This window comes from Buteo buteo, chromosome 22 (assembly GCF_964188355.1).
Source record: "Buteo buteo chromosome 22, bButBut1.hap1.1, whole genome shotgun sequence".
Taxonomy (NCBI): Eukaryota; Metazoa; Chordata; class Aves; order Accipitriformes; family Accipitridae; genus Buteo; species Buteo buteo.
The window spans coordinates 12960181-12972640 of NC_134192.1; the positions used below are offsets into that span (position 1 = coordinate 12960181).

The 12460-nt window shown below is 52.2% G+C and overlaps 1 protein-coding gene and 5 non-coding genes across 8 annotated transcripts; all 6 read left to right on the forward strand.

Annotated features, from left to right (window-relative positions):
* DKC1 (dyskerin pseudouridine synthase 1) lies at positions 1 to 12427 on the forward strand. 3 transcript variants are annotated; one of them, XM_075054496.1, is made up of 15 exons: positions 1 to 302; positions 1129 to 1190; positions 1468 to 1554; positions 2134 to 2225; positions 2769 to 2953; positions 3460 to 3524; positions 4102 to 4228; positions 4613 to 4743; positions 5723 to 5866; positions 6330 to 6450; positions 7732 to 7850; positions 8993 to 9096; positions 9558 to 9624; positions 10388 to 10546; positions 11050 to 12427. In XM_075054496.1, the coding sequence occupies exons 4-15, from the start codon at positions 2155 to 2157 to the stop codon at positions 11116 to 11118; spliced, it is 1362 nt and encodes a 453-aa protein (XP_074910597.1). In that variant the 5' UTR covers positions 1 to 302; positions 1129 to 1190; positions 1468 to 1554; positions 2134 to 2154; the 3' UTR covers positions 11119 to 12427. The 3 variants fall into 3 exon arrangements, with proteins under 3 accessions (XP_074910597.1, XP_074910596.1, XP_074910595.1); XM_075054495.1 differs by having other exon boundaries at positions 82 to 543; XM_075054494.1 differs by lacking the exon at positions 1 to 302 and adding an exon at positions 753 to 823.
* On the forward strand, positions 3627 to 3876 carry LOC142043419 (small nucleolar RNA SNORD17). Its single transcript, XR_012654040.1, has one exon. It is a non-coding gene; the product is annotated as a small nucleolar RNA SNORD17 (small nucleolar RNA).
* LOC142043417 (small nucleolar RNA SNORD83) lies at positions 4434 to 4509 on the forward strand. The gene has a single exon (XR_012654038.1). It is a non-coding gene; the product is annotated as a small nucleolar RNA SNORD83 (small nucleolar RNA).
* On the forward strand, positions 4917 to 5051 carry LOC142043424 (small nucleolar RNA SNORA36 family). The gene has a single exon (XR_012654045.1). It is a non-coding gene; the product is annotated as a small nucleolar RNA SNORA36 family (small nucleolar RNA).
* LOC142043418 (small nucleolar RNA SNORD17) lies at positions 6699 to 6948 on the forward strand. The gene has a single exon (XR_012654039.1). It is a non-coding gene; the product is annotated as a small nucleolar RNA SNORD17 (small nucleolar RNA).
* Positions 8169 to 8244, forward strand: LOC142043421 (small nucleolar RNA SNORD83). Its single transcript, XR_012654042.1, has one exon. It is a non-coding gene; the product is annotated as a small nucleolar RNA SNORD83 (small nucleolar RNA).
* Positions 12428 to 12460: the final 33 nt, after the last annotated feature.

Sequence of the window (12460 nt, forward strand, 5' to 3'; positions counted from 1 at the left end):
CCCTCCGCCGCAGCCTTCCCCGCGCAGGGCGCTCCCGGCCGCCGGGGTAGGGGGCGGGGGGGGGCTGCCGGGCCGCCCTGCGCTCCTGCCTGCGCAGAGGGCCGGGGCGTGCAGCGCGGCGGCCCCGGGGCGTGCCGGGGCTCCGCGCCGCGAACAGGAGGCGGGCGCCTTTGGGGCACGGCTCGCCGCCCCGGGGCGGCTCGGGGAGCGGCTCGGGCACCGCCCCGCGCCCCGTTGCCGCGGCCGGACCCGGAGAGCGCCGGGCCGGAGCCCGCGGCGGGGCTGGGGCGCGGCGCCGGGAGGTAAGGCGCGGGCCCCGGGAGCGCGGCGGGACTCGCCGCCGAGCAGAGGGCCCCGTCCCGCCCCGGGGCGGGGGGAGCTGGCCCTGGCGCGGGGCTCGGCCGGCTCGCGGCGCGGCGCGGCGTGGAGCTCCCTGGGCCGGGGAGGCTTCTCGGCCGCGGACGCCGCGCAGGGCGGCGAGACCCGGGAGCGCGGGGAGGCGGCCGGCCGCCAGCGGAAGGAGCGAGCTTTTCGCCGGGCGAGGTGGGGGCCGAGCTACGGCAGCACCGAACTATGAGAGCGCCCGCCGGGCACATCGGGAGGGGAGGGGGGGCGGGGCGGGGCGGGGCCGGGTCGGGCTGGGCTCGGGCGGGTCCCCGCGGGCAGGGCGGTCGGTTACTCCGGGGGAGGGGGCGGTCTCGTTCCGCGTAGCGCTGGGCGGGCATCGGTCACGTATCGGCGCGGGGCTTGTCGGGAAGGGGCAGCCCTTCCGGTCCCTGCGCGGCGGCGGCACCACGCGGCACGGCCATGGCGGACGGGGACGGTGCGCAGTGGCGGGAACCGCCGGGGCGGCCCCTCGCCTCTCCGGGCGCGGTGTGCATAGGCGGCGGGGGGGGGGGGGGGGGCGGGCGGCGCGCCTGGGGGTGCCTCGGGGCGTCCCGGCGAGCCCCGGCGGGGAGGCGCCCGCGCGGGGCTCAGGGCCGCCGTGGCGGCACGTGGGGGCGGGTCGGCGGCGCGTCCGGCCCGGAGCGGTTCGGGGCTGCGGGTGCCTTCCCGCGCCTGCGCCGCTCCCGGCGCGGTGGGGTTGGGAGGGCTTCGGCGGGGACGCTCAGCGTGTCGCTCCGGCAGGTTCCAGCGTGAAGAAGCGGCGGAAGAAGGAGAAGCGGGCGCTTCCCGATGAGGATGTAGCGGTGAGTGCGGGGTCGGGCGGGGGGTGCCTCGGTGGGACGGTCCGGGGGAGGGCCGGGAGTAGCGGTGCCTCGCGGCGTGCGCAAAGGCGATTCTCCCCGCCGTCACGGGCGGGAGCGTGGTCGCTCCGCGAGCAGAGGCCGCGCTTCGCGGTGGGCAGCGGAGCCGCCCCGTCGGGTGCGGTTCACGCGCCGCGTGGAGGCAGCGCGTGGCAGCGGGCGGGAGCGCGGGCCTGCGGATTTCCCTTCTCTGATCTCGAGTAACTTCATCTGCTCTCAGGAGATTCAGCACACGGAGGAGTTTTTCATCAAGCCCGAGTCCCGGGTCGCCCAGCTGGACACGTCTCAGTGGCCCTTGCTGCTGAAGGTAGAGCGGGTTGTAGACAACCTCGTGGCCCATCCCTGCTCCTGCTCCTTCTTCTGTCCTCTGTCAGTGCAGGCCCTTGGAGATGCACAGCTCAATCTCTGTGTAACCCTGCTGCTAAGAAATAGCATGTGTGACACTCAAAGCAGAGGCAAACTCTGCATGCAGAAATCATGCTATAAAGTTTGTCTGGCAGGATCATTTGCATGCCTGCTTTCTAAGTTTACTGTCTCCTGTAAAGACCCCACCAGATTTGTTCAGCTATTTATTTTGGTCTGATAGTGGTCTGTGTAGACTTCTGAGTTGCTGAGGTTGAGTTTCTGGGGCACACTGGATTTATCCTGCATTGTAAAGGTTGGTATTCTGCTTTCCCATCTCTTTCAGTGCAGGACTTCTGTTTCTTTCTCTTTCTGTAAAACATTGTTGTGGTTTCATTGTTGGGCCATTATCGTTTTGGAAGATGCTCTTTCACTTATATGTACAAATCAGATGTTGCGTAGCTAGGGAGGTGTATTGGGGCAAAGCAATGCTGAAACCAAGGTGAGCTCAAGAACGCTTGTAACTTTTGCTTTGATTTTGTAGAACTTTGACAAGTTAAATGTGATGACAGCACACTACACACCTCTTTCTTCTGGTGCTAATCCCCTGAAGAGAGAGATTTCTGACTATGTTAGGTGAGTGCAATAAGGGCCAGAGTGGTTTATTTTTCTTTCAGAGTTAATATCTTCAAAACATTTTCTGTTCTGGATTCCTCTTGTAACTTTCTGCTTGACTCGGTGTCTTGCTACTAACCAGTAAATGTCTAAATAGGACCCACTGGTCACTTCCTGTAAAGTCTGCTTTGTTCTGGGGTTGTGGGTGGTCTGTGATTCCTCAGTTGAAACACTTGAGGAATTCTCAGGGGTCTTGGGGAAAGTCTTTTAGCCTGCTAGGCTTTGGCGCACTGCTTGGAGTTTGTAGCATTTGGTTTGGTTTAAGTGCAGAGTAGTGATGAGCAGTCTAGGGAGAAGAGAATTCTTTGACTGTGGATTATATCACCTGTTGTCCCCAGAGCAGCTTGACATGTGCTCACTGGGCACAGCTGTGAGGCTCATAGCTTATTTGGCTGTATAGAAATACATTTCTTTAAAGCCATGACAAATATTGTCAAAGTTTTTGCGCTTTTGCTGTGTTTGCCCTGATGCTTAGGTCCTACTCTCTGTCATCTTGCCCTATAGGTCTGGCTTTATTAACCTCGACAAACCTTCCAATCCATCTTCCCATGAGGTGGTTGCATGGATCCGACGCATCCTTCGGGTAGAGAAGACTGGACACAGTGGCACTCTGGATCCTAAGGTGACTGGATGCCTCATTGTGTGCATTGAGAGGGCAACACGACTGGTCAAATCTCAGCAGAGTGCAGGTATGTTTATTGCCAGGACCATTTACAGTCTAAATGACTGGGGAGGTGTGGAGTTCTTTTGGAGACAAAATGGAGATTTCCACTGTTTGAAAGGGCTACCCTTGGTCTTCAGTGCCTTGAGCTTAAGGGCTGCTTATCCTCACTCCAAGCCAGTGAGGGCACATCCACAGTGTCACAAGTTTTTTTTATTTTTATTGCTTCTTGGGCTTGTGCTGTTTTAAGTCAGTGAATACACTTCTGACAGACTGGTTTCATGGACTAACTGAACTTAATGGCCTTGGCCTCTACCAGTCCAGTGAAATAAAACTTGGTGAAGAAATAAATGTAGCTTAGATTTATTTTGTTGGAAGAATAACCAACTCTGTCATAAACTGGGTGCAATTCCTAGGAGAGGTGGTTGTGAAAATTTCAGGGCTTTGTGGATGTGTGGCTGTGAAGCATTGTGGACCTTGAGGTCAATATTAAATGTAAGTGGCCACTCCTGACTGCTCTTGTCGTTCTTTCAGGCAAAGAGTATGTGGGAATTGTTCGGCTGCACAATGCAATTGAAAATGAGGCTCAGCTTGCCAGGGTAAGTCTCGGCATGCTCTTAGCCATGCTGGCACTTTACATGCAAAGTGTTCAGCATCGGTGGGAGATGAGAGGGTAGGAGCGGAGCTCAGGTGCACTCTGTGTGAGGTGATGACAAAGTTTATCCATTCTCTGAGTGCAGTGGCGCTGCCCTCCTGCAGCACCCCGATTTCTGTTCTAGGGTCTGGGTGCTGTGCAGCCTCCAGAGACTCTCCAGTCTCCCAGTGTCCTACTGGGGGCTGCTGTGGTGTGTGGCTGGCTGCCTGCAGGAGTGAAGTGGTGCCGGCAGGGTTGGAGCCCCTCTTTGTGGGGGGGCTCCATCCTCACTGGGATGAGGGATGATGTCTGATCACATACTGCCACCTGATGAAAAAGCCCAGCTGTGCTCACTGGCAGCTGGGGTAGCATTTTGACCACATCACTGGTTCATATCAGCTTTATTAAATATGACATCACCAAATTATGATGGACCGTGTGGTTTCTTACTCATGGAAGTGGTTGTCGTTGCTGGGGACCCCAAGGTGCTCCTTCCTGAGGGCATAGGTATGAGCTGTTAATTCTTCTGCTTCTACCCTCAGGCAATAGAAACTCTGACAGGTGCGCTGTTTCAGCGACCACCCCTCATTGCTGCTGTCAAACGACAACTGAGAGTCCGAACCATCTATGAGAGCAAGCTGGTGGAGTATGATCCTGAGAGAAGATTAGGTAAAACAGGGCTTTCCTGCCTTCTTCCTATTAAGCTGACAGCTGATAAAATTTCCTGTGAAATCGGCTGCTTCCTGTTCTTGGCAGATGTCTTAAGACCTAAATCCTCACCACCATCAAGCAGTAGCTGCTTCATGCATTACGTTGGTGTGCTGAGAAGTAAATCCCATCTATTTTTTGTACTGCTTGCATCCTTCATTGAAGAGCCAAATGATGTCAATTAGATGGCATTAGCACTCAGTGCAAAGATGACATTGATCTATCACCCCAGGCTGATGGCTCTATGAAGGGTTGGACATACCACTTCTCATGAAGGGAGCTTCTAGATGTATTTCATTTCTAGATATGTATTTAAATACTCTTTTGTCCTATCTTGCATTTCAGGTATCTTCTGGGTGAGCTGTGAAGCAGGCACATATATTCGAACACTCTGTGTTCACCTTGGTTTGCTGCTTGGTGTGGGGGGCCAGATGCAAGAGCTCCGCAGAGTGCGCTCAGGCATCCTGGGAGAGAAGGTAGAGTAGTAGCTCTGACTATAACTAGCAAATTTGAAATTGTCAGAATTGCAAGAGTTCCTTGGAACTGTGTTAGTTTTACATTGTTAGGAGAAGGTATAGGTGCATGGTGGCTGGGAGGAGTTTTGTGAGTAGCCCTGAAAACATGGGAGCTCTTGCTATAGACTGTTTGTAACCAAAGTGTTGAGTTCAGTTCAGGGTGTTGCCCCTGTTCTGGTAATTAAGCTTTGGGACAGTAAGTGACTGGGAAGTGCACCATGGTGACTGAAAGTTTGTTTTATGCCACTTGTGTTTCTCAGCCTACAAACCACGCACATGCTACAAGTTCAGGCGTGTGAGCTGTCTGCTTAGCAATCTGTGACTGCTTGGTGTCAGGGCACGATGCAGGGAACATGCTTCACTTAAATGAACCTGGGAGATGCAGTCTTGTGTGATCTTGAACACTCATACAGTCTCTTCAGCTCCAGAATTAATTTCTTTCCTTGCAAAGTAGGCATATCAGAGTGCAAGTGCGGCTCCACTTGTCTGTGCTCTTACCACAGTTGTAATCACTGGCATGACTGAAATGAATTCCAAGTGTTGGGTGCTTACAACTGCTTCAAGAATTTATTCCATGTCACAGATTGAAGACCTGGTTGATTTAAACTTCTACTCATTATTCTTTGTCTAGAAATCCCAGGTATTTGTTTAAAGTTTGGTCATATTCCAAAGTTTCATGTAGACAGACCTTATACACTAGATCCAAGTGCTGTCTGAGATTAGAAAGGCTGAAGTCTGTGGTAGCACAAGTCAGGCTGACCTCAAGCTGTTGATGGAAAGTATTCTTGCCTCTTTTAGGTTGCTTCTTTGGTGCTTCTGAGTTGGGCATCTGTTTTTCACTCCCTTTCAGCGCACTTTGCTGTTGGACTTCAGCTGTTTTCTTGTCTATGCTTCAAGTTGGTGGCTTGTAGGAGAGTTTAGAGGGGTTGTGTCTTTGCAGGACAACATGGTGACTATGCACGATGTACTGGATGCACAGTGGCAATACGACAACAACAAGGATGACAGCTATCTGCGAAGAGTTATCCTGCCATTGGAGAAACTGCTGACTTCCCACAAGCGGCTAGTCATGAAAGACAGTGCGGTGAGTTCCTGAGATAGTGCCAGTTGACAGCCAGAGGCTGCAAAGTATCCTCCTAACTTGTACAGCTAATGTAATAAATGGAGGATCAGGATCCACATGGTGTGCAGTGCTGTCCTGATTATGAGCTGTGTAGGATCTAGTATGGGCCACTGCCAGGTCAGCAGTAAGATGCAAGAGCCAAGAATTAAGTGGCAGAGAAGCTGCTCTTCCTGCTATCACTTCAGGAGGATGCTGATGATTATAAGAGATCTACCTCGCATGTTGTTTTCTGTGATGGGTGCTTTGCTTTGCTTGCTTTTTCCACAGCCCCCAAGTTTTCTACAGTGGACAATAAGAAATAGAAACAGAGGGATGTTATTGCTGGGACAGTAATGGCAATGGGAAACTAAAATATTAGAGGCACTTCTTACCTTGTTTTTATTCTCTAATAGTTTATAAGCCCTCCTGTTCCCTACATTTTCAGGTTAATGCCATTTGCTATGGAGCCAAGATCATGCTGCCTGGTGTCCTGAGGTACGAAGATGGTATTGAGGTTAATCAGGAGATTGTTGTCATCACCACAAAAGGAGAAGCTATCTGCCTAGGTATGAAACTCTTGTGCCCAACTAACTGCAGAAATAACAGACTGCGTTCCAGTGAATGCACAACAAATGAGTCCCCATATACAGAAGGTTTAAACAGTGCTTCCTGATGGGGACTGTGGGTTAGTATGGCCCAAGGCAGCTGGTACTGGGCAGGATATTAAGAAACAGCAGCTGCATCAGTCCTTGGCAAGGTGTGAAGAGTTCCTCAGTCTGGTTTCAGCTGCATGATGCTCAGGTGTGCTCTGTGTGTGAGGTGATGACAAAGTTTATCCATTCTCTGAGTGCAGTGGCGCCGCCCTCCTGCAGCACCCCGATTCCTGTTCTAGGGTCTGGGTGCTGTGCAGCCTCCAGAGACTCTCCAGTCTCCCAGTGTCCTACTGGGGGCTGCTGTGGTGTGTGGCTGGCTGCCTGCAGGAGTGAAGTGGTGCCGGCAGGGTTGGAGCCCCTCTTTGTGGGGGGGCTCCATCCTCACTGGGATGAGGGATGATGTCTGATCACATACTTCTGCCTGGCACATCACATTTCCTGAGCAGATCAGTGTAAAAGGGCTTGAGCAGCTACCAGCTTCTGTGAAGTGACTTGAAAGGGTGCTTTGTTTTAACGAGGGTCTTCAAAGAAGCTGTGTAGATGATGGGTGCTAACATACTGTACAGATGGTCTGTTATGGTGCTCAGTGCTGCATGGTCTTACACTCTGTCCAGACCCATGGAACTGAGGGGCCTTGGAGGTGTAACACAGCCAAGCTGTTCCACCCTGTTGTTTGTACTGCCTGCACTCTGGTCATCTCGGGGACCTGGCAAGAAAAGCATAATTTATTGGTAGGCTTAGTCTCCTCTAGTTTGGCTCTGCAAGGTTTTGGGAGCTGATGAAGGAGCAACACTGCTCCTTTCTATAGTGGTGTGGTTCTCTGAGCTGCCTGGAAGTGTTCCAGCAGCTGTTCACAGAGCTCTTCCCTATCCAGTGGTGGTGTTGGTGCTGCTCTGGGAAATGGTCTATACTGGGTTCACTGATCCAGAATGGTCTTCTGGTGTAAGCCAGAGAGGCCTGTGCTTATGGTGTTGTTAATCCATGACTGATGCTCTTTCTGCCTTTGAGCAGGGCAGCTTTCTGAAGCATCCAGAACTTACCTCCAGTGAGGTTTTAGGGTGAAATGGCACTGGTGGGGTGTGTTGCTCCTCTTTGTGCTGACAGAGGAAGAACAGGCTGAAAGCAGCAGGTTCCTGTGTCGCTGTTGCCGTTCTGCTGTTAAAGAGTTAATGAACTCTCTGCCTGCTTCTGCAGCTATTGCCTTGATGACCACAGCAGTCATTTCTACCTGCGACCATGGTATTGTTGCAAAGATCAAGAGAGTGATCATGGAGAGAGATACGTATCCCCGCAAATGGGGTCTCGGTCCTAAGGTGAGTGGTGTGGAGGTGCGGTCAGGCCCAGAGCAGAGGTGGGAGCCTGGCTCTTGGGATGTGCGACTCTGGGCCCCTCGGGCAGAGCTGTGCTCATGTCTTCTCCAGGGCTTCAGTGTAATTCTGCTGTGCTTTCCTGGAGCCACAATGGTGGTGCTTCCCAGTGCCGGGGCCATGCCAGCCCAGTGACAGTGGGAGTGAGGCTTTCCCTCCCAGTGGAACCTGGGCAGCTCTATCCGAGGCCCAGCTGGGGCTGCCACTGGTGCTCAGACACGGGCTCCTCAGGTCTGTACAGCACCAGCCTTCCTCTGGTAAAGAGCCAAATGATGTGAAGTGGATGGCATTAGCACTCTGCGCAAAGATGACCTTCATCCATCACCCCATACTGATGGCTCTGGAGGGGCCGGGCAAGGAGCTGCTTTTCCTTCTGGTGCAACTACAACAGTGCCAAAATGCAAACTGTCTCGTGAGACACTAAACTGTGCCTGAAGGACAGGAGTAGTCGGAACACCTGTTATTGGGTTCCTCTCCTGTCTCAAATATGTGGTAGTCATGGAAATCAGCAGGTCAGCAGTGCTAGCTTAACTGCAGCCAGACTGGTGTTTCACTGTGGCAAGTGATGCAGCTTGGATTTAAAACTCAGTGTCAAGTTGCTGTGGCTTATTCCCATTCCTGTGGTTCAGGTGAAATGTAGAAAGCTGTGGAGATGCATGCACATCTATCTCACAGCAAATGTGAGGTAATGTGGGCCAGTTCAAGCATCTTAGAGTCTTTAGCAAAGCCTTTTATTTGCAGCTGGAGTGGTTCAGCTGAAATGTGGCAGGTCATTAAGCTGGAGGAACCCAGTCAAAGATCTGAGCTCCATGATGTGCAGAGTCATCTTACTCTGTTGTTGTTACTTCCCCCACAAATTAGTCCTTATTTACTGATAAAGATGCTTCCTTTCTGAGATTGTTAGGCTGCTGTGCAAGGGATGTTTTGTGTGATTTGTTAGAAGGTCCTTGGAGAAGTGTTAAATCAGTAACACTGTAGTTGGCTTGGCTTGTTCCTGGATTACCTCCTCTTAGGCTGAGTGGCTGAAGCCCCAGGGAGGATTTCTCCTCCCTGGAGTGGCAGTCTGATTTGTTGCACGTTGCTTTCAGGCCAGTCAAAAGAAGATGATGATCCAGAAGGGTCTACTGGACAAGCACGGAAAGCCCAACGAGAGCACACCAGATTCCTGGAAGAAGGAGTACGTGGATTACAGGTGGGTACAGGGTGTGTGGCTCCTGCATAGTGGGCAGAGGGGAGCCCTGTGCAGTGAGGGCTGGGCTGGGTGCTGCCATTTGTGCTTGGAGCACGTTAGGCCTGGCCCAAGGCAGTCGGCTGCCTGGACCTGTGGGGTGCAGTGGCATTTCTTGCAGTCCCAGGGAATGTGCTGCTAGTGGGCAGTGCCGGAGGGAAAGGCCCTGAGCAGATGGTTGTCCCTTTCTAGCCTGTGTTTGTGGTTTTAGAGGGAGTCAGTCTGCTAAATTAAACGGGGGAGGCCTTGCTGTTACCCAGCCCAGCTGGGCCTGGTGCAGGTGGCAGGTCTTCCACACACCAGTCTCCCCACCCAGTGCTTGGCATGGGTTATGGAGCCCTTGTGAGGGGGATAGGGCTTTGTACTTTTATAAAGCAGCGTGAGGCAGTGGCTGTCCTGCTTATCCTGGGGATCTTCTCTTTCAGGGATGCTTCCAAGAAAGAGGCAGCTGCTGTTCCCCGAGGTGTTTCAGAGCTGGAGAGGGCTCCAAAAGTAAGTATTGTTAGTGTTCTCTGGCTGTAAGGTTGTTTGGGCTCTGATGAAGGGTGGATATGCACCTGTTCCTTTAGGCAGTTGGTATCAGGTGCTGGATTGTGTGCTGCTTTGGTTGGTTGTTTTACAGGTGAAAGTGTTTAGTATTCTGGGAGCCTAGTGCCCTGATGTGTGTTGTGGTTGCGTGGCCCATGAGCTAGCTGTCAGGTGACCTGTTTAGGGCCTTACCCCTGGGTGTTTGTCTCTGGGACGTTGTACTTTGGGTGCAAGTCCTGTAGCACAGTATGAGAATGAGGAGCTCTAACTTGTGGCATACAAACTGCAGCATCCAAGGAAATACGTTGTATGGAGTCATGGTGGAGGTTTGTTGTGCCAGAGAACCTTTCTGGAGACTGCAGACAGTTGCAGAAATGTCTGTGCAAGAGTTGCATCTAAAGTTCCCTAAGCTGGAGCTTGTGCTGTGATCTAAGAATCTAAGTCAGGGCTTGTGCATGCACTTGGAAAGGTGCAGCAGTGTTTCAATCTCTGGAGCATTTGGGGTACAGGAAGCACTAAGAAATATGGGGTGCAATTCTGGAAGGAGCAAATCCTAGACAATGTATGCTGGAGGTGACCACTGGCAGTCTGTAGCTCACCCTCCTACTTGAAGCATTAACTGTGAAGTTTGGTTGAATTGGGTAAAATAGTTGCAATGGGCTTGCAAAGTTTTCCCATCACTTGAGTTCCTTTGGAAGACGGTGTGTCTGACATGTTCCCCTAATAGAGGAAGCGAGAGTCGGAGAGTGAAAATGAGGAGGCTGTGACCCCACCATCCTCTGCCACCCCACCACCAGAGGAGCTGAGCAAAAAGGAAAAGAAAAAGAAGAAGAAAGAGAAGAAGGCCAGAGAGGCAGCTGAGAGTGGGGGAGAGCAAATAGAAGTGGTATGTAACTGGGTGGTGCCACAGTCCTGTCCAAGCATGGCAGACATTGCTGTCTCTCCCTAATACCTCCAGGATAAATGCATCAGCATCCTGCTGTGCATGTCCCCAAAGTGCCAGGCTCCCCACAGTCAGAGAAAGATGTCTGTATAGGTGCACTTGTAAACTGAACTGGTTGAGGGTGGTGGGAGACTGGGCAGGTGAGGCTTGATCTGCAGTGGGGCAGGGATGGGGTGAACAGCTATCTATGCCCTGGGGCAGTTGCAGGGTACATGTTCCTGCCAGGCCACCTCTGTGCTCTGGTGCCCTGTAATGTGCCCCATGGGAGGATGGTTCCTGGCATGGTGCTGGTGGTTGGTCAGCGTGCTTGAGTGCTTGTATGGTGGTGAGGGAGGATTATGGCCATGGGGAGCCTGCACTGTGCCTAGAGTGAGGCTGTTCCTACTGAAATGAGCAGTGGGGGATTCCTTTTTGATTCCTGCCTGACGTCTCCAACCTCTTCACAGACCAGTGAGACCAGCACCAAGAAGAAGAAGAAGAAGAAACAAAAGGAGGTAGAAGAGAGCTTGGAGTAAGCGACTGGATCTGTCCAAAGCAGGAGACCTCGTTGGTAGGGAGGGAGGAGTCTGAGGCCTTGAGAAAAAGAGGACTGGCTGTGTGGCAGAGGGGCCATCAAGTTCCAAGTTCCTTTTCTGCTGTGTATATGAGTAAGTGGGTGTGGTTGCCCAGGATATGCCCTGTTCCAGTACCCCTCCTCATCCTGTTTTAAGGGTTGCCAGAGGAGCGGGGTGCCTGACTGCACCTGCACTGGCTTGCTCTCTAAAGCTGAACACCATGATGCCAATAGAAGTGGTATCTTCAGGGAAGTTGTAGCTCCTGGCTCTTACTTGGTGTCTCAATTTTCACCTTGAGAGGGAGGAATACTGTTTCTCTCCTTTCTTGTCCTGCCTCTTTCTTCCTTTTCTTCCAAGGTTGGAGCTGTTACCTGACAGTCACAGAATGTGTTGGTGTCTGGAGGACTGGCTTTGTTATGGCCCATCTGAATGGGTTTGGATGGGGACAGTCAAATTGGTTATTTGAAGGGCTCTGGTTTGCTTTAACCTGGCCATGTGCTTGGCTTGACCCTCAGCTAGATGAGATCAAATAGTCCACCAGATATTCTTAAGTACTTTTTTTTTTTAACTTTATCATAAAAGGATTAGAATGTTAAATTCCTGCTTTTCACTTTATAGTGCAGGGACCTGTTTGTTAGTTGTCGGCTGATCCCCAGACCCAGTGCCCCAGTGACCTTGTCAGTGTGTACCTTTTGCTGGCTCTTCTCTACCCAGTTGTTGGAATGGGACTGCAGCGCTTTCAGTTGCCTTCCCTGGTTTTGATATCTAATATGCTCTGAAGGTTGCTGGGTGGCAGAAGTGAAGTGACCAGAAGGCAGCTGGCCAGTATGCTGTTCTAAAGGGCTGTTGGGACTGGAGTCCTTGTGAGGAAAAGCCTGGCTAGAGGGAGCTCTGCAAGGGGCACTGGGTGTGGGGCTTGAGCAGTTTCAGAAACACTTGTCCTGATTTCCTTATCTGGGGTGGCTCACTGGGGGCAGGAGGTCGCTTCTCTGGCACAGGGGTAGTGCTGAGGCAGGATTTTAGCCCCTTTTAATGGGGAAGGATCCAGGCTGCTTCATCCCTGCAGAGATTCTGTAATGTTTGTCTTAGCCTCGTGCATTGCTTTTGTCTTAACTGTGTGACTTTTCTCCCATCCAGTGTTAGAGATACATGCAGGCAGTGGGGCCAGCAGCTGGTAGCTGTCAGAACCTGAGCAGAAAAAGTCCATTTTTATTTACTTTTTTACATAAAAATAAAAGCCCTATTTTTGAATGGGTGATTTTCTTGCTCATCTGGTTCCTATAAGAGGTCAGTGGTCTGTTTG

Bases quoted from the DNA above. Each gene is read 5' to 3' on its own strand.
- DKC1 (XM_075054494.1), top strand. The intron at 6,451-7,731 runs GTATGAAACTCT...CTGCTTCTGCAG, and splicing joins AGGAGAAGCTATCTGCCTAG to CTATTGCCTTGATGACCACA. The intron at 10,547-11,049 runs GTATGTAACTGG...ACCTCTTCACAG, and splicing joins GGGGAGAGCAAATAGAAGTG to ACCAGTGAGACCAGCACCAA.